This window comes from Ursus arctos, unplaced genomic scaffold (genome assembly GCF_023065955.2).
Source record: "Ursus arctos isolate Adak ecotype North America unplaced genomic scaffold, UrsArc2.0 scaffold_16, whole genome shotgun sequence".
NCBI lineage: Eukaryota > Metazoa > Chordata > Mammalia > Carnivora > Ursidae > Ursus > Ursus arctos.
In genome coordinates, this window is record NW_026622830.1 from 11,683,269 (window position 1) to 11,708,411 (window position 25,143).

General features: G+C 52.2%; 1 protein-coding gene across 1 annotated transcript in view; it reads left to right on the plus strand.

The window, feature by feature from the left end:
- The first annotated feature begins 519 nt into the window (after window positions 1–519).
- PTGIS (prostaglandin I2 synthase) overlaps window positions 520–25,143 on the plus strand; it is a 40,330-nt gene continuing 15,706 nt past the window's right edge. Inside the window, exons 1-5 of the mRNA XM_026503705.4 lie at window positions 520–690; window positions 8,171–8,294; window positions 10,408–10,586; window positions 13,379–13,522; window positions 18,213–18,364. Of these exons, the coding sequence (XP_026359490.3) occupies window positions 617–690; window positions 8,171–8,294; window positions 10,408–10,586; window positions 13,379–13,522; window positions 18,213–18,364 (673 nt within the window). The 5' untranslated portion in view covers window positions 520–616. The remainder of the gene's footprint in view (window positions 691–8,170; window positions 8,295–10,407; window positions 10,587–13,378; window positions 13,523–18,212; window positions 18,365–25,143) is intronic.

A 25,143-nucleotide genomic window follows, 5' to 3' on the forward strand; every position in this document is an offset into this window, starting at 1 on the left:
CCATTCACTACAGTTATTGAAGGTAGTATACGGTGCCGTGCAACCCTGCCAACCCCACCTAGCCCAAACAGGATGGAGAACTCCAGGTCCAGGGCGGGGATGGGATGAGAAGACTGTAGGTAGAATGCGGGCGTCTCCCACCCCTCTCACCACATTCCCCCCTCTGCTTCCACATCACGCTCCCATCCGAGCACCCCCTTCCCTATCCCCATCACCCCTGGGGTTTCCCCCATAAGTCCGTCTCCTCCTTCTCTTCCTCCTCCCCTCCTTTCCTCCTCCGTATACTCCTTCCTTCCTAGCACCCCTCTCTCCTTCCCTGCAGCACCCCTCCCGTCCCACCTCGTCCACCCCCCAGCTCCCCTCCGCTCCATCCCGCCTTTTCCACCCCCTTTCCTGGCCCCTGGCCCTGGTAGGGGGCCGCGCGACCGAGCTAGGGGAGGGGCTCCCTGAGGGCGCCCCGCCCCCCCCCCCGCCGGGACCCCGGCGCCGTCGGCGGGCCCGCCCCCGCCGCACAGCGGCCCAACAGCGGGGTGGGAGGGGCGGCGGGCCGAGAGGCACCTGGGCGCCCCGGAGCCAGCCCGCCGCCGCCACTGCCTCGCCCGCCCGCCGCCCGGCCATGTCCTGGGCCCTGCTCCTCGGGCTCCTGGCCGCGCTGCTGCTGCTGCTGCTGCTGAGCCGCCGGCGCACGCGGTGAGTGTCCCCGCCCGCCCCGCGGACAAAGGGCCGCCTTCGGGGGGCCCGAGCAGCGGCCGCCCGCGCACTCCGCGCCTCCGCCGGCGCCCCTCGGGGCGCAGGGGCTCGGTGCCGGTTCCGCCGGCCCACCCCGGGGAGGGCGCCGGGCGGCCGTCCCCGCGAGAGGCTCCAAGTGGGGAGGAGGCACGGGAAGTGGGGGACGGGGTGGGGGACCCGGCCGAAGGCTCCCCGTGCTCCGCGCTCGGCCGGTACCTGCGAAGGGCTTTCCGGGGACAGAGCCCGGGGTCTCCGGGTGGGGAGTGGGTGTGTGGACAAGCTCGAGGGGCTCCGGGTGCGAGAAGCCCCCTCCCGCTCTTCAGCCTCTGCCTGGCTCCAGCACTCCTCGAGCCAATCCCCAGCCTCCGACGGCTCCAGGCGGGGCGCCTTGCTCCTCGCCCCATTGCACAGATGCCACCGCTGAGGCCGGGGGAGGCAGAGGCCCTGAGGGATGCTCTCTTACCGGTCCTGGAACCACTTTCCATGGGATCCCCCTTCCTGGACGAGGGAGCTCGGTAGGCTCGGATCCAGAAAGGGGTCTCGCCTCCTCTGAGACCCCACAGCCTGGCAGGGTAGTACCGGGGCCAAACTTCTCAGCTTCCTTGTCCCAGAGCTTGTCCTGCTCTGCTATTTAGGAGATGTAAATCTCATACATCTCAAATCAGGGACAGGGCAGTTGGTCTTTCTTTTTACAAATTATTTAAAATATTAATTTGACTCGCACATGGAATAGCTGAGTACGTTTGACTTAAATATTTGTGCTGTTATAGATGAGATTGAAGCCCTTCCCTTCCGGCAGTTCCAGACTTCTTTTGTTGATCAAGGCGCCCTCATAGGGCTGCCCCAGAGCAAGGCTGGCGGGGAAACTTCCAGACTTTTTAAAAAGTACACTTTTTATTTTAGACTGGTTTTATATTTACAGAAAAGTTGCAGAGGTTGTACGAAGAGTTCCCAAATACCCCTCATCCAGTTTCCGCCGTTGTTAACACTTTACACTATCGTGGTGCACTATCAGAACTAAAAACCAACAGTGGTGTGTCAGGATTAACCAGACTCCAGACTTGATTTGAATTTCATCAGTTTTTCCATCATGTCCTCCTGTGCCAGGATCCTGTTCAGGGGACCACACTGCTTTCAGTCATCATACCTCTCCAGTGAGGCTGTAGGTAATACAGGGCAGTGTGTGTAAGTGTGAAATGAGAGTGTCTGAAAATTCCAGAACATTTCTGGGAACTTTTAAATTTTAAACCAAATATGATAAATTTCCGAACAATAAGCTCATGATATTTTTCTTCAACCTCAGGACACCTTTTCAGGTTAGATTTTAAAACTATGTACTCCTTCATTTGCCTGAAAAAATAAATGAGGAAAAAAAGAAAAAGGCCACACAGAAGGTTGTCTACGAAGAAATGAATTATTCTTCGGAGATGGTCAGGCTTTTTGGAAACTCTGTCCGGAGGTGTCTTCAGACTGCATTTGCTTTTGTCCAGATTTTAGTTTTGATATCTGTCCGTGTCGCTACGTGGAGATCTGATTCATTCTTCTGATCGTCTGTGCAGTATTCCATAGTATGCAGAAATGGAAGGTTTCTTTGTTTCCTTTTTATTCCTGTCCCAGTTGATGGACTCTTAGGTGGTCTCCAGCGTGTTTGCTGCTTCGGACAAAGTGCTGTGGTCCTCCCATGAGACCCCCTCCTCTCTGCTTTACTCCGGGGTAGATCGGGCAGCTGTAAACCACATGGATTCTGGGAAGCAGGGTCCCTGGGTGCTCAGCATATGGAAATTCTCAGCCTCTAGGAATAAGCAGAACCTGAGCAACGTTTCTCAGCCTTAGTTTCCCATTCTGTAAAATGGGGATGATGATGGGAATAATAGAGAGTGGAATTGCTGGGTTAAAAAAAAAAATGCCAGTTAAACATTGCTTTAGCAAATTCTTGCTATAATCCAGACAGTGAATTTATCTTTGAGGGTGAGTTGTTGATTTTCATACGCGGTGGCTTAGGAGGGCCAGCAAGTGGGTATTGGGGAGAACTGTGGGTATAGGGGTCACTGACAGCTCAGGGGAACTGGGTGGACCCTGGGGAGATTCCACAGGGACCCCCAATCTCATTTTCTCCTCCCAACTCAGCAGGGGGCACTGTTGATCCTTCCATTTTACAGAGGAGGAAACTGAGGCTCAGAGAGGCTAAGCAGCTTGTCCAGGGTCTGCCTGGATTACAGATCTGGGCTGTAAGAATTTTTAAGTCCCGGGGAAAATGAATTTCCATGCTTCCCACACATTTTATTTGTAATCTGAACACTCAAGAGTCTCAGAACCACATGACATTAAGATAATAAGATGTGGCTGTAACCAGAAGGTTCTTAAGGAAAGACAAATAATCAAGTGTTGGAAAAGAAATAGATGACGCTGATGCTGTGTAGACAGTGAGCCAGTCTGAGTCAAAGAAGGAAGGCCCCGCACCTTCCCTTCTGCTCACTGACCCTCGAGGTACTGTTCATCACCCCGTTTTATAGCTGAGGCCTACAAGGGCTAGGTGACCTCCTTGGGGCCACACAGAAATTATATTCCACATCTAGCCAGTTCCAAAATTCAGGCTTTTCTTCGTAAAAAGAAAAAAAAAATCTACTTCAGTCAGTCTGCAGCTATCTTTACCTCTAGCTTTTGTTTAAGTTAAAATTTGTAACTATGAAAAATTTCGACCATGCAGAAAAATAAGAATAGTGAAAGAACCCCCCATGTACCGATCCCCTTTGATATGACAGCATTTTTACAAAAAATTAGAGATGTTATAACATCCAGGAAATATTTCAGAATGCGTGTCAAAAACAACCACAGTTCTATTACTCTGCCTGAGAACATAAAAATGCTTAATATCATCTAGTTTCCAGTCCAGATTTCGGCAGTTACGGCAAGGATTTTTAAACCCAGCTTGGTAACTGTGACTATCTTCTCCTGGGAGAGGTTGTGAACCAGAATCAAGAGGCCTTGGGTCGGGAATTAGGAGTCTGACCTCTGTGCCCACTGGGGCTCATGACCTGCATGTGGGTGTCAGAAATATTCTTCCTGCTTTCCTTTCGGGCCTTGGTTTCTCCATCTGTACTCTGAGATGGGTCATGTAGCTGGTCCCCATGCCCTGGCCACTCTGCCAGGCAAAGTACATCTCTCTTCCTCTTTGGGCTTGTGTCTTTGCTGCTCTAGGAGCATTGGAAGAGGTCTCGGGGTGGGGGGGGAGTAGTAGGCCCCTTTCTGGGGTACCAGAGGCCACCATAGCATCAGGTGGGGGTTCCTGGTGGCTCAGGGGCTGATCTGGGCCCTTAAAGGATATGAAATTTCTAGGCACAATTAGATCTATCTCAATCTCACATGCACTAACCAGAGGCCACCAAACGTGGTCCACGGCCGGATTCAGCACAGATGGGGGGCTGCTGTGTGCCACACGGTGCAGGAGGAGAAAATTGGGGGGGTCCCACACACAAAACCCCACATTTCCAGCTTCTCTTGAAAACTGGGACAATGGCGCAGCACCTGCGGGGGACTCGGTAGAAGAGCCCTCTCTCAGCCTGGCCACAGTCCCCACCGCTCCTTGTTGCCTCTCCGATGGGCATCTGTTCTATCAGGATCCTTGCTCTGACTGTTCTTTATGATGTTGAGAATTCTCTGAACCTTTGGTGTCGGTTTCAAAAACTAGAGCAAAATGGCCACATGCTTTTCCTTCACAGTGGGAGGCAAGAGGCAGGGGGTGGGGAGCTGAAGAGTGTTAATGGCAGACAGCTTGTGGGTGAGCCCTGGGAAAGGATGGGTCCAGGACTCTAAATGGAAGCTCAGGTCGCTGACACCAGCCCCCTGCTGTCCCCCCATTAAATCCCCCCAGAGCCCAAGGCTTTGAATTGAGGTGAAACTACTGGACAGAGAACAGTCCATCAGTACTGCACAGCTCAATGGTGCAACTTCTGCTCTGGGCCATCCAGAGTCCCTTAACCCCCTCAGCAACTCTGGGGGGCAGGTGCTGCTCCTTGAGCACCAACTGTATACATGAATCATTCGTCTGGCACGCGTTTATTGAGCGCCTGCTGTGTGCCAGGCGCTGTTGTAAGTGTCGGGGTCAGCAACGGGTGCTACATCCATGGCCCTTCCGTCCCGGGTCGGTGTGATACCTCACGGCACAGAGGCAGGTCCCACCCATCCTTAACTCCCCCCGATCTGCAGGGCGTTGAGTGGGAGAGAGACGGGACAGGTGGTGAGGCTGGCGATGTGAGTGAGGAGTGGGCAGTTTTGGGAGGAACCCATGTGATGGGAATTCAAGCTCCGGTGGCGGGGAGAGGGGGTCAGAAAAGGTGTCCTGGAATCTGAAACAGGAAGGGCAGGCTGTTCGGGCAGGAGCTGGGGATGAGAGGGTCCAGCCCTACCCCTCTTCTCTCCAGGGCCTGGCAGTGCCTCAAAACAGTACGGGTGTCAGTGAGTGAGGCTAGAGACCGCAGACCCCAAAATAGTCTCCTTCATCCCTGCTGGATGACGGCTGAGTCACTCTGGAATGTGGCCTTGGCTAGAGCTGGACTCAGGGCCCAGCCTCCAAAAGCCAGCGACCACATCAGGAGCCAGACGCCTGGGCTCCCAGCTTCCTGCCTTTGTCTGAGCCTCCTTGGGACTTGACTGGGAAACATGAAAGCTACCAGAAATAACACCTGGCTCACTGGGGAGTTCTGGCAGCAGCCTGGACAAAGAGCAAGGAAAGGAAAGCGCTAGCCCTGCCCATCCCCCCAAAGGTGACTTAGGGGGAAAAAAAGCCCCCTGTCCTGGAAATGGGGGAGTCGGATGCTAGCCTCACCTCCACTTCCATTGTTGCTCTCCTGGAGGATCACAGTAGTCTCTGTGTTGTGACTTAAAAGCATAACTACATCTCTTCTCAGCTCCCACTTCCAACCCTCCGGGGTCTCCCCATGGCACCCCGTGTAGAAGCCTGACCCTGGCCACAGGTCATGTCCTGCCTCTCACCCCCACACTCTCCACTCCAGCTGTACCAGCCCCTGCTGTCTTGAAAGCCCCACAGGCATGCTCCTACCGCAGGGCCTTTGCACTGGCTGTTCCCACTGCCTGACATCCTTTTCTCCCCACTCTTCCACTGCACTCCCTTCTCATCCTGCTGGTCTTTGCTCATGTGGTGCCTCCGTGGGGAGGCCTTCCCAGACTCCTTCCCTAAACCAGCCCCCCTCACTGCGTCCTATCACCCTTCTTTCTTTTTACGCTCCTGACCTATAATTTGCATACTCTAACCTTCACCCTTTGAAAGTATACAGCTCAGTGGGTTTTAAAATATTCAGAGGGTTGTGCCACTGTCACCACCACCTAACTCTGGGATATTTTTCGTCATCCCCAAAAGAAATTCCATCCCCGTTTTAGCGCTCACTCTGTATTCTCCCCTCCCCTCAACCCCTGGCAACCACGAATCTACTTTCCATCTCTATGGAGGTGACTTTTCTGGACATTCCATAGAAATAGATCATACAGTGTATGACCTTTGGTGTCTGGCTCCTTTCACTTAGCGTGACGGCTTTGAGGTTCTTGCGCACGGCGGCATGAATCATTACTTCATTCCCCTTTACGGCTGAAGAACGGTCCATGGCATGGGCAGGCCATATTTGGTCTATCCGTTCGTCAGTCGATGGACACTTGGGTTGACTTCATCTTTCGGCCCCTATGCCACGGTGTACAGGTTTACATACAAGCTTATGTTGTCAGCTCTTTGGGCTGTATCGTGGGGTCGTAGAGTAACTGTTAGCCTTTCACTGCCAGGCTAGTTCCCAAAACAGCTGCCCCATCTTACATTCCCTCCAGAAGTATAGGAAGTTCCCCGTTTCTCCACATCCTTGCCATGGTTACTTTCTTTGCTGTGTTTTTTAGATTATAGCCCTCTTGGCGTGAAGTGGTATCACCCTGTGGTTTTGATTTGCGTTTCCCCAAGTGCCTCCTGATGTCGGGCATCTTTTCATCTGCTTGCTGGCCGTTTGTACCTCTTCTTTAGGGGACTGCCCATTCAAAGCCTTCGTGCATTTTAAAATTGGATTATTTGTTTTGTTTTGAGAGAGAGAGAAAGCGAGGGGAGGGGCAGAGGGAAAGGGAGAGAGAATCCCAAGCAAGCTCCACGCCCAGCTCCGAGCCTGATGCGGGGCTCGATCTCACGATCCTGAGATCATGACCTGAGCCAAAATCAAGAGTGGGACGCTTAACTGACTGAGCCACCCAGGCGCCCCTGGGTTGTCTTTTCACTGTTGAGTTGTATCTCCTTTATCTTCTTTATCACACTTTCCACTCCCTGAAATGATTTTGCTTTTTTTTTTGTTTTTGTCTGCCTCCCCTTATGAGCATGGAAGGCCCGTGAAGTCTGGCGCCTCGCTCTCCCGTTCACTGCCGTCTCCAGCACGCGGAGCAGGAGAGCTCTTCCTAGTTAATAGCTGGTGAGCGAGTGAATGACTCCACGGTGAGCAGAGACCGGGTGACTCACTCACTCATTCAGCAGACCGGGAGCTCTCTGCATCCCTGTGGTTCTGATAATTCTAAGATGAAACCCTGGTCCTAGTCTGGGTTGAAGGACCACGAAAGGGTCCACCATGAGCACCAGCCTTGCGCTGTTGGGAGGCCCATTTCGTGATGGTGATATGGCTCTCCTGAGCTAACAGCCCCTCCCCCAGAGGATGGTGGGGCAGGGGCAGCCGGGGTCAGTGATGAGGCCAGTCCTTCCACTATCTTCGGCCACTCCGCCGTGCTCTCCTTTCCCTGTGGGCATGACAGGGAGTATGAGATGACCAAAGCCCTGTCCAGGCTGGCTCATGCAGAGAACTCTGTGTCCTTGTACTATTGAGTTCTAGAAAGCTCTCCCACCCACAAGGAAGTGATTGGACTCCCTATCAGGTAACGTCTGCTGATCACCCAGCTTCTGCTCTTGGCCTCCTGTAATCCATCGTCTACTCAGCAGCCAAAAGGATCCTGTAAAAAAAAAAACAACAAAAAAAAAACCCTGAGTCAAATCATGTCCTTGTGCTACTCGAAACTCTCCTGTGGCCCCTACCTCCCTCAGGGGAGAGGCTAAAGCCATCACAGCTGCTTCCGAGGCCCTGCGTGGTCTGGCATCTGTTACCGGTCTGGCCCCGGCTTGTGCTGTTTCGCCTCGCTCCCTCCAGTCTGGCCACACTGGCCTCCTTACTGTGCTAGGAACTCACCAGGCATGATGCAGTCTCAGGGCCTTTGTGCTTACTGTTCCCTCTGCCTGGAAGGCTCTTCTTCCAGATATCTGCGTGGCTCCTTCCCTGACCACCTTCAGGTCTTTCTCAAATATGTCAGGGAAGCCCGCTCTGTCCTCTCTTCTTAAAAATCACACCCCACGCCCTGCACTCCTTGTCTTCTTTCCTGCTTAATCAACCACTGATACGTACTGTGGCTTCTGCAGGCGACCCGGCGAGCCTCCCCTGGACCTCGGCAGTATCCCCTGGTTGGGTCATGCCTTGGAGTTTGGGAAAGATGCTGCCAGCTTCCTCACTAGGATGAAGAAGAAGCACGGTGATATCTTTACTGTAAGTGCCTCCTGCATCTCCGGGGAGGGAAGCGGATGAGCAGCTGGTCATACCTGGTGTTCACAGATTCCTTCTACATCCTTCCATGTACTAACCCGCCCATCCAGTGGTCCTACCAACTTTCTTTTTTTTTTTTTTTTTTAAAGATTTATTTATTTATTTATGTGACAGAGAGAGACAGTCAGCGAGAGAGGGAACACAAGCAGGGGGAGTGGGAGAGGAAGAAGCAGGCTCCCAGCGGAGGAGCCCGATGTGGGACTCGATCCCAGAACGCCAGGATCACGCCCTGAGCCGAAGGCAGACGCTTAACGACTGCACCACCCAGGCGCCCTCCTACCAACTTTCTATCCACTTTTCCATCCAGCTGTAAAGCCAGCACTTAACTAACATCCATCCCTCCATTATCCCTTGGCACCTTCCCAGCATCGAGTCGTTCAGTGTCTGTCCGGTTCTTGTATGTGCATCCATCCAACCTCTATTCACCCATTCAGCTTCCATCTGCCCAACAGCCATCCATACGACATCTGTCCTTCTGCCCGTCTACTCAGTATATAAGCGGCATCCTTCCATCCTAATATCCGCCAAACATTCATTCAAATATTCCATTTCCATCAAACCTCTATTCACTCATCTGGCTTTCCATATACCTATCCAACATCTGTCTATCCATCCGTTTGTCCGTCATCCAACTCTGTCCGTCATCTGTCTACCCAAATTTATCTAGCATCCTTCCGTTCGTGTACCTAACGTCTGTCCAGTTTTTATCCACATGGTCAATATCTTTTTTCGTAAATAGGCTCGCTCCACACCCAGCGTGGAGCCCAGTGCAGGGCTTGAACTCACGACTGTGAGATCAAGACCTGAGCTGAGATCAAGAGTCGGGCAGTTAACTGACAGAACCCCCATATGCTCAGTTTCTACCGACTCCCCTTTATCTACCTACCCTTCCCTCCCTCTGCCACTCTGCACCTAACATCCGGTCACCTGTCCTTTCAGTATCCAGAGTCTGTCCATTCTGTGTGCCTCTGTGTAGATCTCCATCCATCCACCCGTCCCTTCAGCCTCCGAACAACCACCACATCCATCTACCTTCCATGTGCCCTTTCAAGCTCCGCCCGTGCAGCATTCATCCTTCAGGCCCTTTGCCCGGTATCCACTGAGCACCCTGCCATTATGCACCAATATTCAGCCACACTTTCAGTTTCCAGCTAACCTGTAGCTACTCGTCCGTTCATCTTTCCATCCAGCATGCACTCCCTGATGACATCCTTCTGTTTACCCACCCAGACTTCTGTTTACAGTCTGTTCAGTAGCATTTTTTCTTGGATATTGGCCTGTATTTTAAAGATTTGTTTATTTATTTTGGAGGGTAGGGGTGGGGCAGAGGCAAGGGAGAGAGGGAATCAGCCCAGAGCCCAATGCGGGGCTCCATCTCACGACCCTGAGATTGTGACCTGATGGCCTGTATTTTATAAGAGAGTGTGATTAACGTGGCTCCCGGATCACACTTCGGGACCGGGGCCAAGGCAGTGGGTGGTTGGGATTGTGTGACCCCCAACAGACATCTGTGGGAAATGCCCTTTCCTCTGCTAATGACGGGCTTCCAGCTCTCCCCTCCTGCTTCCTTCCCTCCTTGGGCAGCAGGCTCTACTCAGAGCTCAGCCCCCCAACAAGGCAGGTACTGCTGACACATCCACTCGCATTAACCCAGCAGCATCCATTCATCCATCTGTCCGTCCACCCACCCACGACGCACCCGCCATCCATCTGCCGCCTTCTGTGGGCAGACTCTCTCCTGGACGCTGGAGACGCGGCAAGAACCGAGATGATAATGAGAGGTGCTTAAGAGTGAGATGGTCAAGAGCACAGCCTTCGGTGCAGAAAAGCGAATGCCAGGCCTCACTCCGCCGTGTCTCAGCCGCGTGGTCTCGGGCACGTTATGTGTCCTCTCTAAGCCTCAGTTTCCAGCCATAAGTGGTCCCTGCCTCATGTCGTGAGGGGTGGCCGAGAGGACACGGTCTGCTGAGTGTCTAGCACAGGGTGGGCCCCGCCCCCGAGAGCTGCTGTCGTTCGTAGCAGCTCTCCTCACTCCGTCCCTGCTGACTGCCCACAGGTACTGGTGGGGGGCAGGTATGTCACCGTCCTCCTGGACCCCCACTCCTACGACGTGGTGGTGTGGGAGCCTCGCGCCAAGCTGGACTTCCACGCCTATGCCGTCTTCCTCATGGAGAGGATTTTCGATGTGCAGCTCCCACATTACAGCCCCAGTGAGGAAAAGGCCAAGATGAAACCGTGAGTGGCTGCGAGGGCGCCCTGGGAGGCCGGGAGGGGCTGGCGGCTTTCTGCCTGCGCGGCCCGGCTGCCGTGCGGCCTGAGCTCGTCTCCACAGCAGGGTCCAGTGAAGGCATTTCGTTTTGAGAAGACAACACCAAAAAAACAGCCCAGAAGAATTGGACTGAAGAAAGGCTCTTCTCATCTTTATTCCTTTTTAAGAGGAAGCTCTGGTTTCAGTAGGAGGAGGCCAGGGGTTGGATCAGCCAGACCTGGATTCAAATCCCAGCTCTGCCACCTCCTAGTTGTGTGACTTTGGCCAAGTCCTTTGCCCTCTCTGAGCCTCTGTTTCCTCATCTGTAAAAGGAAGGGAGGTGGGTGGGGTGATGCATATTTTTGAGTCCATATTCTGTGATCTCATTAGTTTTCCCAATGATGCTGGAGGGTAAGTCGCTCACAGCCCCACTTTATGGACGAGGACGCTGGGACCAGAGAAGAGCAGTGAGTTGCTCTAGGTCACACAGCGAGGAAGTGACGCAGGTCCTGAAATATAAGGAGTAATTATATCAACAAAGGGATATGTGAGCACATTTAGTCTGCATTCATTACGTCTGCAAGTATCTGCGGACCTGCTATACACTAGTCACCGTCCAGATGGGGGGGTGCAGAACGAGCCCATCACTGTTTGAAGACACCTGCCAGATGCCGGGTATTTGATAGGGACACTTTGCTATTTGTGCCATCATTGCCTCGAGAGGTAGGTACTTCTGTCCCTACTTTACAGTTGAGGAAACAGACTCAGGAAAGTGAAGTGACTTACCCATGGTCTGCCACTAGTAGAGGGTACCCCTGAGATTTGAACCCAGGTCTGCAGACTCCACAGCCCAGTCTCCTCCAGCTGACGTACTGAGGAAATAAGACTCTGGGTCTGCTGCTAGAGTTCACGCAGTCTGATGGTAATTCTTAGTGGTCCGTCTCCAGGAAGGGTAACTTCCTGGGGTTAGGAAAAGCATCTAGAAGACTGGGTTTTGCAGGGCTGCTAAAGCTGAGGAAAGGCCAGAGTATGAGGTGAACATCAATGAGAAGCAACGCCCAGTCTGACCTTGGCTTTGTAGGGTGGCTGCTAGGAGTATTCCTTTATTTCTTTTTTTTTTTTTTTTAAAGATTTTATTTATTTTTTTGACACAGAGAGATGCAGCCATCAAGAGAAGGAACATAAGCAGGGGGAGTGGGAGAGGAAGAAACAGGCTCCCAGCGGAGGAGCCTGATGTGGGACTCGATCCCAGGACTCCAGGATCACGCCCTGGGCTGAAGGCAGGCGCTCAAAGACTGAGCCACCCAGGCGCCCCTGCTAGGAGTATTTCTGAGCCCAAGTGTCCTGGGCTCTAGAGGGGACCATCGGGTCCCATTAGCAATAAGAATCCCCAGTTCACTGCATTCTGCCCCCCTACCCGGGGAGGACTCCACTTTCCTCCAATGTCTGCCCTAAGAGTTGCTGGGAATTTTCTCCACTGTCTGCCCTAAGAATTCCTGGGACCTCCCCATCGGCCAGCATGTGGTCTTCTGGGCATGGCTCCCACATCTGTTAAGGACTGCTGTCTCCATCGAGGACTAGTGCTTGGAGTGGGGTCTGGGGAACAGCTGGATTAGGGTCAATCGTTACACCAGCGCCCATTTATTGAGTACTTACAATGTGCCAGGCACTGCGATAAGCCCTTTTACACATTATCTCGTAGGTCATGCCTGTTGTTTCTTCAACAGTGTTTCAGCTTGAATATCCAAAAGCTTATACTTTCTGGGAGTTCATGGAACCCTTCTGGAGGCTTCTCCCTCTTGAGTTATCCTAGAACCCAGTGGCTTTCTCAGTCTACAGGGGTCCATCCTGTTTCCAAACAGCAGGTGGGGACAGAGAGCTGGGTCGGCACCCTAGCACTGTTCTCCCTGCTGCCGCGAGGTGTCGCTGTTGAACGTTGGTTCTGCTGTGGTGCCGGGACACTGCTTGCTGCCGCGGGGCCTTTTCTGGTCTCGATCCCTGCCTGTGTTACAAAGGGGCCTTCACCTCAGATACGAGATCCCATTTTGTTGGCTTTTAATCACATGCTCAGGCATGGCTCGGTGTTGACTCTGTATTGCGGAGGCTCCGTATGGAGGGCCTTCCCGCTTCAGCCACTCACCCTGCCGGACTCCCAGGCACATACTGTGAGACCAGGTCGCCAGCCCAGATGACCTTATTCCTCATGTGGCCTTCACTCAGGGTCATGTCTTAGCAGTCCTCGGTCGGGGGATGCTTTATTCCAACAGGTGTCCCCAACTTTGGATCGCAAGGAGAGAGTTGTCTTGCAAGTTCTCTCTCTTCCAGAAGTGTGTGGCTGGGTTCCTTATCCGAGCTTGTGTGTCCCAAGGAGGGACAGACTGTCACGGTTGGGAGTTCAGACTCTGGAGTTGGGCGGACCAGGGTTTCGGTCCCAGCTGTGTCACTTACTGGCTGTGTGACCTTGGGAAGGTCACATTCTTCTCTGTCCCTGAGTTTCTCTGTCTGTAAAATGGGTGACGTAATGGTAACTGTGACCCCTTGAGTTGTCAAACGATGAAATGAGATCATGGCGCTTGGCACAATAAAGAGCACCTGCCGGTGTCATTCACAATGATGATGATGATGATAATAATAATATCGGGTTTATGCCAGTTGTCCACAGGCCCCCATTGCCAACGAGGAACCGGAGCCCTGGGGCCCTGTGGTTTGGGGACGGGGGGCGCCTGTGTGCATATGTTTCCCTTTGGAAGCCGTACCCCTACTTTGTTTCCTGCCCTAGGACCCTCCTCCACAGGGACCTCCAGGCACTCATGGACGCCATGTATACCAACCTCCGCACTGTCCTGCTGGGCGACACCACAGAAGCGGCCAGTGGCTGGTGGGAGATGGGTCTCCTCGATTTCTCCTACAGCTGCCTGCTCAGGTGAGCCAGGGTGGCGCCCCCTCTCGGGAGTGGCGCCCAGCTCTCTGGACTTGGGTCAGCCACTAATAGTGGCCGTGGGAACCACGAGGACTTTACGGGTGGGAAAGCAGCTTGGGACACGCGAAGCAAAGACTACAAGAGGACCGTTTGTATCTGGGGCCCCAGGTGTTCGCCTGGCTCAGGCTATGAGTTGTGAAGGAGGCACAGGTCAGGGAAAGGGGCCTCTCAGCCGTCCAGAGAGGGAGCAGCAGAACGAGGGTTTAGAGACTGTCTTGTCCTGTGGCTTCCAAGGAAAGCACAATGTTTGGGAGAACAACCCAGATCTTTAACTTTTTATCAGATCTTGTAAACTTAGATTAAAAACTGCGCTACCCAGTGTCCCTTCCTTTGGCAATGGACACAATTCCAAGCACTGTGCGTGCAGCAGGGGAAGGACAGCGACCCGAAACTCACAGAGCTGACACAAGAGACACAGATCATAAACCCATACATAAAGGTGGGTATGTCAGAGACTGGCAGGTGCGGCCGCAGAGATCAGCCGATGGGGTGATAGCGCCTGGAGGGCTCTTCTAAACCGGACTGAAAAAGGGGCTTCTCTGAGGGTCTGGCCTCAGAGGTGGGGGCTGGCTACACATGCCCCCCATGCCGAGACTGTAGGCGAAGCAGCCAGCGGGCGCAGAGTGGCAGAGGTAGGAGGACGCTTGGCCAGAGGGCCAGTGCGCCGAGCCCAGTGCGCCGAGGCGGCGGGGTTAAGATAAGGTCAGGGCACTTGGCTTTCGGAAACCAGGTCTCACAGAGCCTCAAGGCCGGGAAAGGCTTTGGAATTTATTCTAAGTAAGATGAGTGGCACTGGGGGTTTGAGCAGGGGCGCGACGTGATTGGACTTGCGTTTTAAAGCTCTCTTTGGCTGTAGACGGAGCCTAACCTTGGGGTTGGGGTGTGGCCGGAGAGGCAGGAGGGCTTGTTCGGAGCTGTTGACGTTGCCTGGGTGAGAGAACGGGAGCTCGGACCCAGAGCTGACTGGGAGATGGCGACAAAGGGGTAGCTCTGGGGGCCGGAGTTGACAGGACCTGCTGAGGGTTTGCTGGGGCGGGGGTGGGGAGTGTGGGCACAGGCGGCGACAGGAAAGCGCAGGAGGGGCAGCCTGCGGATTTCTGGTGGTGCTGTTAACTGACCAGCATTTCAGAAACCAAAGGCCATTGCAACTGCTTCAAAAAAATTGGAGACACGGTTTCAGAATAAACGACAGGCATTTGCAGACACACGGGCACACAGGTGCATTCAGGACACCTGCGTATGTGCTCACAGGTAGGTTCAATGTGTGTTAACACTTTTCACCCTCATGACAGCTCCACGAGGCTGGAACTTTACAAACCCCATTTGACAGATGAAGAAACTGAGGCCCGGAGAGCCTAAGGCATTTGCCCACAGTCTCGTCGTTTGGGGTCATGGCGGGGCTGGCTGTAGAGCCTACACTGTTGTTGTTGTTTTTTTACTAAAGATTTTATTTATTGATCGATTTAAGAGAGAGAGAGAGTGAGCGAGCAGGGGGAGGGTCAGAGGGAGAGAAAGAATTTCAAGCAGACTCCACACTCAGCACGGAACCCCATGCAGGGCTCGATCTCATGACCCCGAGATCATGACCTGAGGCGAAATCAAGAGTCGGTCGCCCAGCCGACTGAGCCACCCAGGCGGCCCTGCGGAGCCTACACTTTCAAGCACACCCTTGCTGTGTAAGTGGCCCACATTTTTCTCCTGTCACCTGGAGTGGTGCAAACACCATCAGGGCTGTAATTCGTCTGGGCGATGCTGGTCCGGTCCACCCCGTCATTGTGGGTTGGGGGAGACTGAGGTCCAGAGAGGAACAGCTAAAACCACACGGCAAGGTCACAGCAGGGCATCTCCCACGTCCCCCGGCTCCTGTCACCCTATGTCCTTGTGTGAGAAAAGAAGTCAGGAGGCTGTGGCATTAGGGGAAGGTGGGGACCGTGTGGTGGCAGCTGAGTCTGTTACATCCGTGGTAACAGCCGTGTGTGTTGGGGGTGGGCTGGGGTGGGGGGTCATGTATAAATGGATCCCTGTGTCTTCAGGATCAGACCTGGGCTGGAGTTTCTATTTCCTGGCCCGGTGGGCTTGGCCTTTTTAGTGCCGTGTGCAGCCCCTGAGATAGGAAGGGAATGAGTGACTTGGATGACAGGAGGTGCAGCTTTGTGTGGCCCCAAGCCATGAGATGCCACCACTCACGACTTCCAGCCTTTCCCGTGGCACTCCTGCCTCACTCGGTCTCATCCAAAGTTTAACCCTGACTGCAGGATCCTGCCTGACCGGCCCCAGCCCAGCCCACACCCGCCCTAAGGCCTTTGCCCTTTCTCTTGCCTGAGAATGCTGTTCCCTACATGTCTGCATAGCCCTCACCTCACTTCATTCATGTGTCAGGTGATACCTCCTCAGAGAGGCCTCTCCTGACACCCCAGTTAGTAGGATAGCCCCCCCTTACCCAGCGCCAGGCTAGCGTGGTTTTTCTCCTGGCTCCTAGCACCACCTAGAGGTCATGTGTGTTTTTGCACTGTGGTTTATTCTGTCTCCCGTCCTGTCCCACCCATGTTGCTTTGACGTGCAGGTGCCACGGGAGGGACCTTCACTACCACAGTGGGAAACCTCATGCCTTCTTGAGTTTTACTGGGGTTTTCATGGTTTATTTTTCATTGCTTATTTTTGATAGAAATACACACACACACACACACACACAGGAAAATGGTTCTCTGCTTTAAGGAAAAAACTGGTGCAAATGGGACCAGAGACCCCAGGGCTGGCTGACCCAGCTCGTTCCTGGGTAAGGGGTGGCTGCGACCCCCTGGCTGCCCAGGGTTACTAGGTGGGACTGCAGGCTCCGCGGGGGGGCAGATTCTCTCCTTTTTCAAGATGAGATGAGGGGGCCTCCAGATTTTGTGCAGTTTTCCCAATCGTTCAGTTTGTTTATGCAAACGCTCTTAACCAAACCAAACAAGTTGGTGGACTGAATCCAGTTTGTGACTGCACCTTTACAATTCTCCCGTAAGGAAACCGGGACCACCGGTGTGGAGAGCAGGGACCCAGAGCCTCGCATGACTGGAGGGGCAGGGCAACAAGTATGGTGCAGAGGCACAGGTGTGCCCCGGGGAGGGTCTGCTGTTCTGAAGGAAGGGTTGCTGCCTTAGTGCAGTGGGATGGGCAGGTCATGAGCTCTCCATCTCTGCGGCGCATGGAAGCCAGGCCGGATGAGGGAGAGGGATGCAGGGGAAAGGTGGCGCGGTACTAGCCTGGGTGACTGAGCTCGAAATCATGACGATCCTATAATTTCTCCCAAGATCAGTGTTCTTAGGATCAAATTCTACCCATTCATCCACCTCCCTCTGTCCCTCTCTCCCGTCCGTCCAGCCAGCCAGCCTCCCACCCATGCATCCATCCATGCACAAACCCTCCTATCCACCCGTCCACCCCTCCATCGGACATTGAAGATCTGCTGTGAGCTCGCGCTGCACAGATGACGGACAGAGTGGGACTAGACCGGCCCCTCTTGGCCCCCACTCTCATTCCTGCTTCCACCCTCTCCTCCGGAAAGTCCCTCTCCTGGGAGTTCCAGGGACGAGGAGAAACTGATGAGGGACAGGTCACGGCTCCCGTGGCATCTCTGCGGAGGTCCAGTCCCTCCCACCACATGGAAAAAGTGAAAACCCGTGGTTTTTCTCCCGGGACTGAGGCCAGGGGGGCTGGGCTTTTGGAGCACTTACAAGTGGCTGGTGGTGAAAACACTTTCTTTAAGAGCATTCCTGTGGGCAGCGTGTGTGTGTGTGTGTGCGCGCGCGTGCATGCATGAGGACTCATACTTCCTCCCGTGTCTCATCCTTTGTCTACACCCTGCCAGGCCCCGTCCTTCCTTTTCAGACCCCCAGCGCTCTTCAGGTCCAGCCCAGCCTTCTCCCCAAGGCCACCTAGCCCCTTGCCCTGCCCTGTGTCACTAGCCCTGCCACCCCCCTGGCTGCTCCCATCCTGTCCCCACACATTCCAGCTCCAGCGCCTGGACCAGTGACAGGTGGCAGCTCTATGACCAGACCATGCTTGCCCCCTCAGCTCTGAGCCTTTGGCCAGGTTATGCCCTTGGCCCACACCCCTTCCCTCGTCCCTTCTCCCCGCTCAGCTCAGACCCTGCCTCCTCCAGGGAGCCTGCCCTGACTCCCTCTCCAGGGGCAGTAGCCTCTTTCTGATTGGTGCCCCCATCTTGCCCTGCTGTCCCTTCAGTCACTCTGTTCTGGCCTCACCAACCTCCTTACTGCTCTTCAATCCTGCATCTCCTTCCTGGCTCGGGATGTCGCCCTGAACCCCTTCTCTCTGCTCTTTGTACTCTGAGCCCCTCCCCACCCTTCACTGTACCCCCACATTCCAGCCAGCTTTCTTTGTCTGCATCTCTGAGCACCAGCTGGTAGGTCACTTGTTCACTTACCTCTATCACCTGCTGTCTGTGTCCCGCACAAGAGGGACACTCCCTGAGGGCTTGAGGGCTTTGTCTGTTTTCTCCATTGCTAACTCCCTGGCCCAAACAGTCCGGCATAAAGTAGGAAAAGCAGGTGCTCATGAGCTGTGTGTATGAAGGAAAGTTTGTAGGCGGCTGTGGGAGGGTTTCACCCCCTGATCCCCTGTTTGCCACCCTCAGAGCCGGCTACCTAACTCTGTACGGAGTCGAAGCTCTGCCACGTACCCATGAGAGCCAGGCCCAGGACCGCGCCCACTCAGCCGATGTCTTCCACACCTTCCGCCAGCTCGACCTGCTGCTCCCCAAACTGGCGCGTGGCTCCCTGTCAGTGGGTAAGCACTGTGGGGGTCATGGTGGGGTGGTGGGACAGATGGAGGACTCAGGGAGAGCCCATACTTGAGCTGAAGGATCACAGACAACCTAAGAAGAAGGACATTCTTTTGCCCTGGGAAGCAGCGAGATCCCTGTCACTGGGTGTATGCAAGAGCATAGTGGTGGGGGGGCCGGGCTCAGGCCAGAGCTGAGGTTCCTGGCGGAAAGAGCACATCTGCAGTAGGGCCTGGAGACCTCGTTGTGTGTTATTTTTATTCTATTTTTAAAGGTTTTTATTACTTTTTTTTACTGAGATATAATTTTCATAGAGGAGAGTACACAGGTCCTAAATGCATAGCTGAGAGGTAAATCTAAATGCTTCATGTCCTTTCCCAGTCAATATCCACCCCACAGAGGGAGCCACTGGACAGGTTCCTTAGTTTTACCTTCCTTGACCTTCCCATAAATTGAATCAGACAGCGTGTGACCTTCTGTGTCTAGCTTCTGTCACTCAGCTTCTTGTCTGTCAACTTCGACCAGGTTGCCATATGTATCAGTAGCCTGTTTTCATTGTAGCATAGCATTTCGTTAGAGTAATGTACCACGATTTGTTTATCCATCCCCTGGTTGACGGATGTCTGGATCGTTCCCAGTTTGGGGCTGTTGTGAATTAGGCTGTTCTTGTCCGTGTCTTTCATGGCACACATGCCTTCATTTCTCTTAGTTACCAGCCCTCCGCTCTTACGACATTGATCTTGCACCTGAAGGAATTGTTCTGCCACTTAGCATGTCCAGGGAACCCCACATCTCAAGTATTTCCACTTGGGTTTGTGAAAATCCACCCCATTTATTTTTGTGGCTCCAGAGGGGACTCCGTATTGGTAAAGAGGTGCCTGCAGGATTCATGCGTGGGGCCGTGGGACCATTGGGCTGCACTGCCTTCTGGCTGCTGTGTTTCAGACTACCTAGTGAGAAGAACCCTCTGGGGCCCTTGTTGATGTTACCAGCCCCTAAGCCCCATCCTGGTCCAGCGGAATCCAAGTCTCCAGGGAGGCCGGGAAACTGCATGTAGGACAAGTGCCATGGGAAAGTTGAGAATTAGTGTATGGCCCGGACTCAGACACTTGCAGCAAAACCTGGATTCAGATCCCTACGGTCGGGCTTCTGCGCTGATGACTTTGGGCAAATTACTTAACTTCTTTTTGCCCCAGGTCCTTTCTCTGGAAGGGCAGTTGAAGGGAGTGATGGAGACCGACTCTCAGCTCAGATGACTCGAGGTGGTTTACTGGATCCTGCATATTGTCCCTGGGCCTCAGCGATCGCATCTGTAAAATGGGGAGAACAATAGGCTCTTCCTACAGGGTGACTGTCAGGAATGACTGAGGTAATAAGAAAAACCAGTCTTCTGTTGAGCACTTTCTGTGAGCCAGATACTAGGTTAAGCGTGGTCTCGTTCAGTGCTCTCGACAGCCCACCACCCCATTTCCTTTATTTACGTATTTTTTAAAAACAAACTTTAACATATTAAATTAGCTTAAATTAAGGAAGAAACATTTCTGGGGCACCTGGGTGGCTCAGTCGATTAAACATCTGACTTCATCTCAGGTCCTGGAATGGAGCCCCATGTTGGGCTCCTTGCTCACCGGGCAGTCTGCTTGTCTCTCTCCCCCAGCTTCGCTCATGCTCTCTCTCTCTCTCAAACAAAAAATTGAATCTTAAAAAAAAAAAAAAAGAAAGAAAGAAACATTCTTATGGTTAAACAATTCAAAGATGTAGACAATAAGAGTAATAATACTCTTCCAAGGGGCGCCTGGGTAGTGCAGTTGTTAGGCGTCTGCCTTCGGCTCAGGGCGTGATCCCGGCGTTATGGGATCGAGCCCCACATCAGGCTCCTCCGCTATGAGCCTGCTTCTTCCTCTCCCACTCCCCCTGCTTGTGTTCCCTCTCTGGCTGGCTGTCTCTCTGTCAAATAAATAAATGAAATCTTAAAAAAAAAAAAAAAAAATACTCTTCCAAGCCTAGCTTCCTGTGGAAACCAGTGTTAACATGCTGGTATATATTCACACTGTTTTATAGGAATATTGTATTTTATGATAGAGACAAGTAGACATATCTAGAGTGTCACTGTGTATTTTAGAAAGGGATTATATCTATTGTCTGCAATTTGATTTTTTTTAAACCTAACACTATAGCTGTATATTCTTCCCTGTCAATACAAACATCTTCTAGTGGTGTTAGCCAGTGCAGTTAGGTAAGAGAAATCAATTACTGGTATAAGAATGGGTAAAGAAGATGTAAACTGTCCTTGTGTGCAGAAGATCTGACGCTATGGCTGGGAAAACCCCAGGAAATCCATGATAAAACTAACTCAAACAAAAAAGACTCTAACAAAGTAGAAAGATATAAAATCAACATGCAGAAGAATTGAGATATCTTTGTAGCTCTTGCTTGCCAGGGTTTAGGCAGCCACCCCCCTCCAATGGATATTTATAATTGTTTCCTTTTGTGTGTGTGTGTGTGTGTGTGTGTGTGTGTGTGTTTGTGGTTATTATAGTATTTCATTGTACTTGTATCTTCTCTACCATCTGGTGATTTTATTCCTCTCTGACAGTTTCCTGGAAATGGGTTTGCCACGTCAAAGGGCATGCACATTAAAATTCTTGTTAGCTGCTGCCACATCATTTCCAAAACCACGGAGCAATTCATACGCCTGCCCGAAGGGAGGGAGTCTGCTCATTCCCCACCAGATGTTATCAGTCCTTCTGTGTGTTTGCCAATCTGATGGGCAGAGGCGGGTAACTTGTTGTTTTAATTTGCATTTCCCCACAACCTTGTTAACAAGCTGTCATCAGCCTTAAAACCTTGCCAATCTGATGGGCAAAAAAGGGGCATCTGGCTTTATGGGCGTTTCGCTGACCACTGTGATGAAACAGCTTTGTGTGTTTCACCAGCTCTCTGCTTTGCTTCTCTGTGAATTGCCTCTTTGCACCCTTTTAGAGACAACTCCCTGTCCCGTTGAATCCTGGCATCAAGGCTAGAAGGTTGGCATTATTTTTTTTTCAATATTTTATTTATTTATTTGACAGAGAGAGAGAGACAGCCAGTGAGAGGGAACACAGGCAGGGGGAGTGGGAGAGGAAGAAGCAGGCTCCCAGCGGAGAAGCCTGACGTGGGGCTCGATCTCAGGACTCCGGGACCACGCCCTGAGCTGAAGGCAGACGCTTAATGACTGAGCCACCCAGGCACCCCTAGAAGGTTGGCATTATTATAGCCATTTTGCAAGTAAGGAAACCGAGGCTCAGAGAGGTGAAGTCATTTGTCAGGAACACAGGATCGGTGGGTGGCAGAGCCAGCAAAATGAAAACTTGGTCTGATTGCAAAATCCTGTGTGTAAAGCATCTGACGAGGCACCTGGCACATCCCAGCACCAGTTGCTTCTTCAGTAAAGAGTGGTTTCTCCATTGCCCATTCCTCCATGCAGAAACTACCAGGGACCCTGGGTCATTCAGGGAGCAGCCCCGGGCTCAGTATAGGAAGGCTGCATTTCCCAGTGTGGGCAGCAGGTGGCAGTGTCGGGGAAGGTTTCTCATCTTCGGGCTCCAGGCTGGTGGACAAAGCTGCCCCCAGACCTTGTTGGGCCTGTGAAGAGTGCGGCCTCTTTGGAAGAGTGATTTGGCAGAACCTACCAAAACAGACAGACTTGTTTCTTTGATCCTGAACTTCCACTACTAGGAATTATCCTACAGCAATAGTTGCAGATGTCTAGAGATGCACAAAGATATTCATTGCCCCGTTGCTTGTAATAGCAAATGCTGCAAACAGCCTAAATGTTCCCCAGTCGGGACTGTTGAAATAAATTATGCATTCACATAAAGGAGAACTGTGCAACTGTACAGCAGAACAGGATATGCTGTTACAGGCTGAAATCTCTTACGAAAAAGGTGCAGAAGATGGAGTATATTTTGGGTTTTTTTATTCTAATTTTTTTCCCGTTTTATTGAGCTATGATTGACACACGACACTGTATAAGTTTAAGGCATACAGCATAATGACTTGACTTACTTTTATTGTGAAATGAGCACCAAAATAAGTTTAGTTAACATCCCTGTTTTTTAAGAATGTGGGAACATGGAGAGACTTTTGTTTCTGAGGAGGCGGAGATGGGATGAAGATGCCCATTTGAACTCTTAGAGCGGCTTTCTTTCTTTTTCTTAATTTTGTTACCATGTGTGTGCATTATTCCTCCTCCACTATTAAAAGTATAAACATTTTTTAAAAGAAAATGGACCCTTTGGGGGACCCTTAGATCACTGAGTCTGGCGCTTCTCATAGGGAGAGATTTGGGGACAGTTAAATAGAGCCCCAAGCTAACTATGCTGGAACATTTGTTTCACTGGATTATTGGGGAGGGGCCTCTTTTCTTTGAATGTTGTTTTTGGGGGAAAGGCTTTCTTATTTAAAGAATACAGAGTCTGATGCAAAATTCTAATACATCTCAAAGGGAAAACACAAGACTTTAAATATATGTCCCTTTCTGGGCTGTGCCCCCAGGTTCCTAGGGAACAGATGGGCTTCTGAGGAAAAACTTGAGAGGTACTCTAGTCTGAGCCTCTCGTTTTACAGATGGGGAGACTGAGGCCCAGAGGTAGATGGGGCCTCGGCCAAGGCCACACAGCATGGGAGGTCTGGGATTTGAAACCAGTGCTGTTGCTAGTTACATGGGCCTGGAAGTTCTGAACCACAGAACTGAATCATTACACTGGGGCTGATAAAACCTTACAATCACGGCAAGAATGTAGCACGTCTGACTTACCAAGCCCCTCCGGTACCAAGTGTGTTCTGTGTTTTTATATCCTCCTGATGAGCTAGGTTTCCTCCGTTTTATAGGTGGGGAAACCGAGGCTCGGAGACCCAAATGATTTGTGCAAGATCGTCTTTCTAGGAAGGAACAGAGCTAGCGTGTCTTCCTGGGTCTCCCTGGCTGCGAACTCCGTGTTGTTTATTTCACAAATTATTATTTCCTAATTACAGAAACAGTACGTGAATATATTCTCCATGGACTAACAATGTGCTAACACTCATGAGCTTTATTTAATAATATAGCTGCTGTTCACTAGGCCTATGCCTGGCGTCGCTCTCTGTGCTTTATAGGTTAACACATTCAATTCCTGCATAACCCTTTGCGTGGGAACTCATGTTATCCCGGTTTACAGGCTTTGAAAACGGAGGAGTTGAGAGGTGGGGTGGATTTTTGTTGTTGTTGAATCATAGGAGTTCTTTATATATTTTGGATATGAGACCCTTATCAGATCTATGATTTGCAAATATTTTTCCTCATTCCGCTGGTTGTCTTTTCATACTGCATTGCTTTTTGAAGTCATCCTAAAAAGCTGTGTTGACAGTGATATTCCAGGTTTGCAGCTGTGCTGTCAGACCTCAGAGAATGCCAGTCATTTCCAAATCTGTGTTACATTTCTGTTTCCTTTAGATATTTCGTCAGATGACTCTTAGAAGCATCCAGAATGGGCACTTCCTATCCCCTCTACTCACCTGCTGAAACCCTCTGTGTGCCCGGTCCCACCCCCCGAGATTCTGGCAAGATTGTTCTGTGGTGAGACCTGGGCACACAGATTTCAAAGCTCCTGGGTGATTCTCCAGTGCCCCCAAAGTTAAGAAACACAGGAAGACAATGTAGTTGATGAACAGTTGGGCTCATTGCGTTAGATTGAGAAGGCTATCACCTGAAAGGGTCAAGAGGTTAAAGAACAGCATGTGGAGCGTGTTATTTGAGCATGTAACTAAGATGCTTAAAATATACGTGTATTTTCATATACGTTTAGCCTACATTTTCCACCCTTTCAAACGCCCTGTAATATTCAACCCAGTTTCGAACCATTGGGTGCATGGACCGTCCTGAAACCCTGCTTTGTGGTTCCGAACAGCCAATGAGAGAGTTTCTAGTGCTTGGGAATTCTTGTAACAAGCCAAAGCAACATCTGCTTCCCCAAGGGGTGGTTTCGGAAGAACCGAATCTTTTATTTGCACATCCGTGTGTGAATACCTCATCGTCTTGTAGCGTGACCACAGCGTGTGAGTAATGAGCGCCTGGCGTCGCACCCTCGACAGTCGCCCTTGCGGGCCCGTCTGGGTCTGCACACCGTTTCCACCGCCGCACGGCGTTTATTCATGGTGACTATTAACTGGCGATCGGCGGGCCACAGCTGGCCTTCGGAGGAGCTTCCGTGGCTTGCGAACTGATGCGCAGGTCTTGCTCAGAGGCTGAAACAGGAGAAGATTCCATATGAACCTCTGGCTTTTCGTCTTCTGAAAACTCAGCCTCCCTGGCCGTGCTGGGCCAAGTTTCTCTGTCAGGCCCGTGGGGCTGAGCAGAGGCCGCCCCACCCCTCCTGCTCCGAGGGGTCCCTTCCGTGCCTTCCCTGGAGACCCCAGACCCGTCTGTCCCGTCTTGAAGGCGGTTAGGTTATTTCCCGGTGTCTCCCGAATGCCGCTGTGCTGAGCCTGCTCGTGGGGTCCTCCCCCCACACGCGGGCTGGCGTTGCTTGGGGATCGGACCCTGGAAGGGAGAATGCCGCTGTTTGTGTTCTTTCCCCTGCCGCGTAAGAAGCACCGTTCTCTGAAGGCATATGGGTTGAGCACCGACTGGGGGCCGGGTGCTGGAGACACGGAGACGGATAAAACCAACGAGGCCCTTCACTCCTGTCCGCCGGGGGTGGGTGGGGTGGGGGAGACAGAGAATAACAGGTTAGCATTTAAAGGCCTTCCCTGGAGCCTCTTTCCT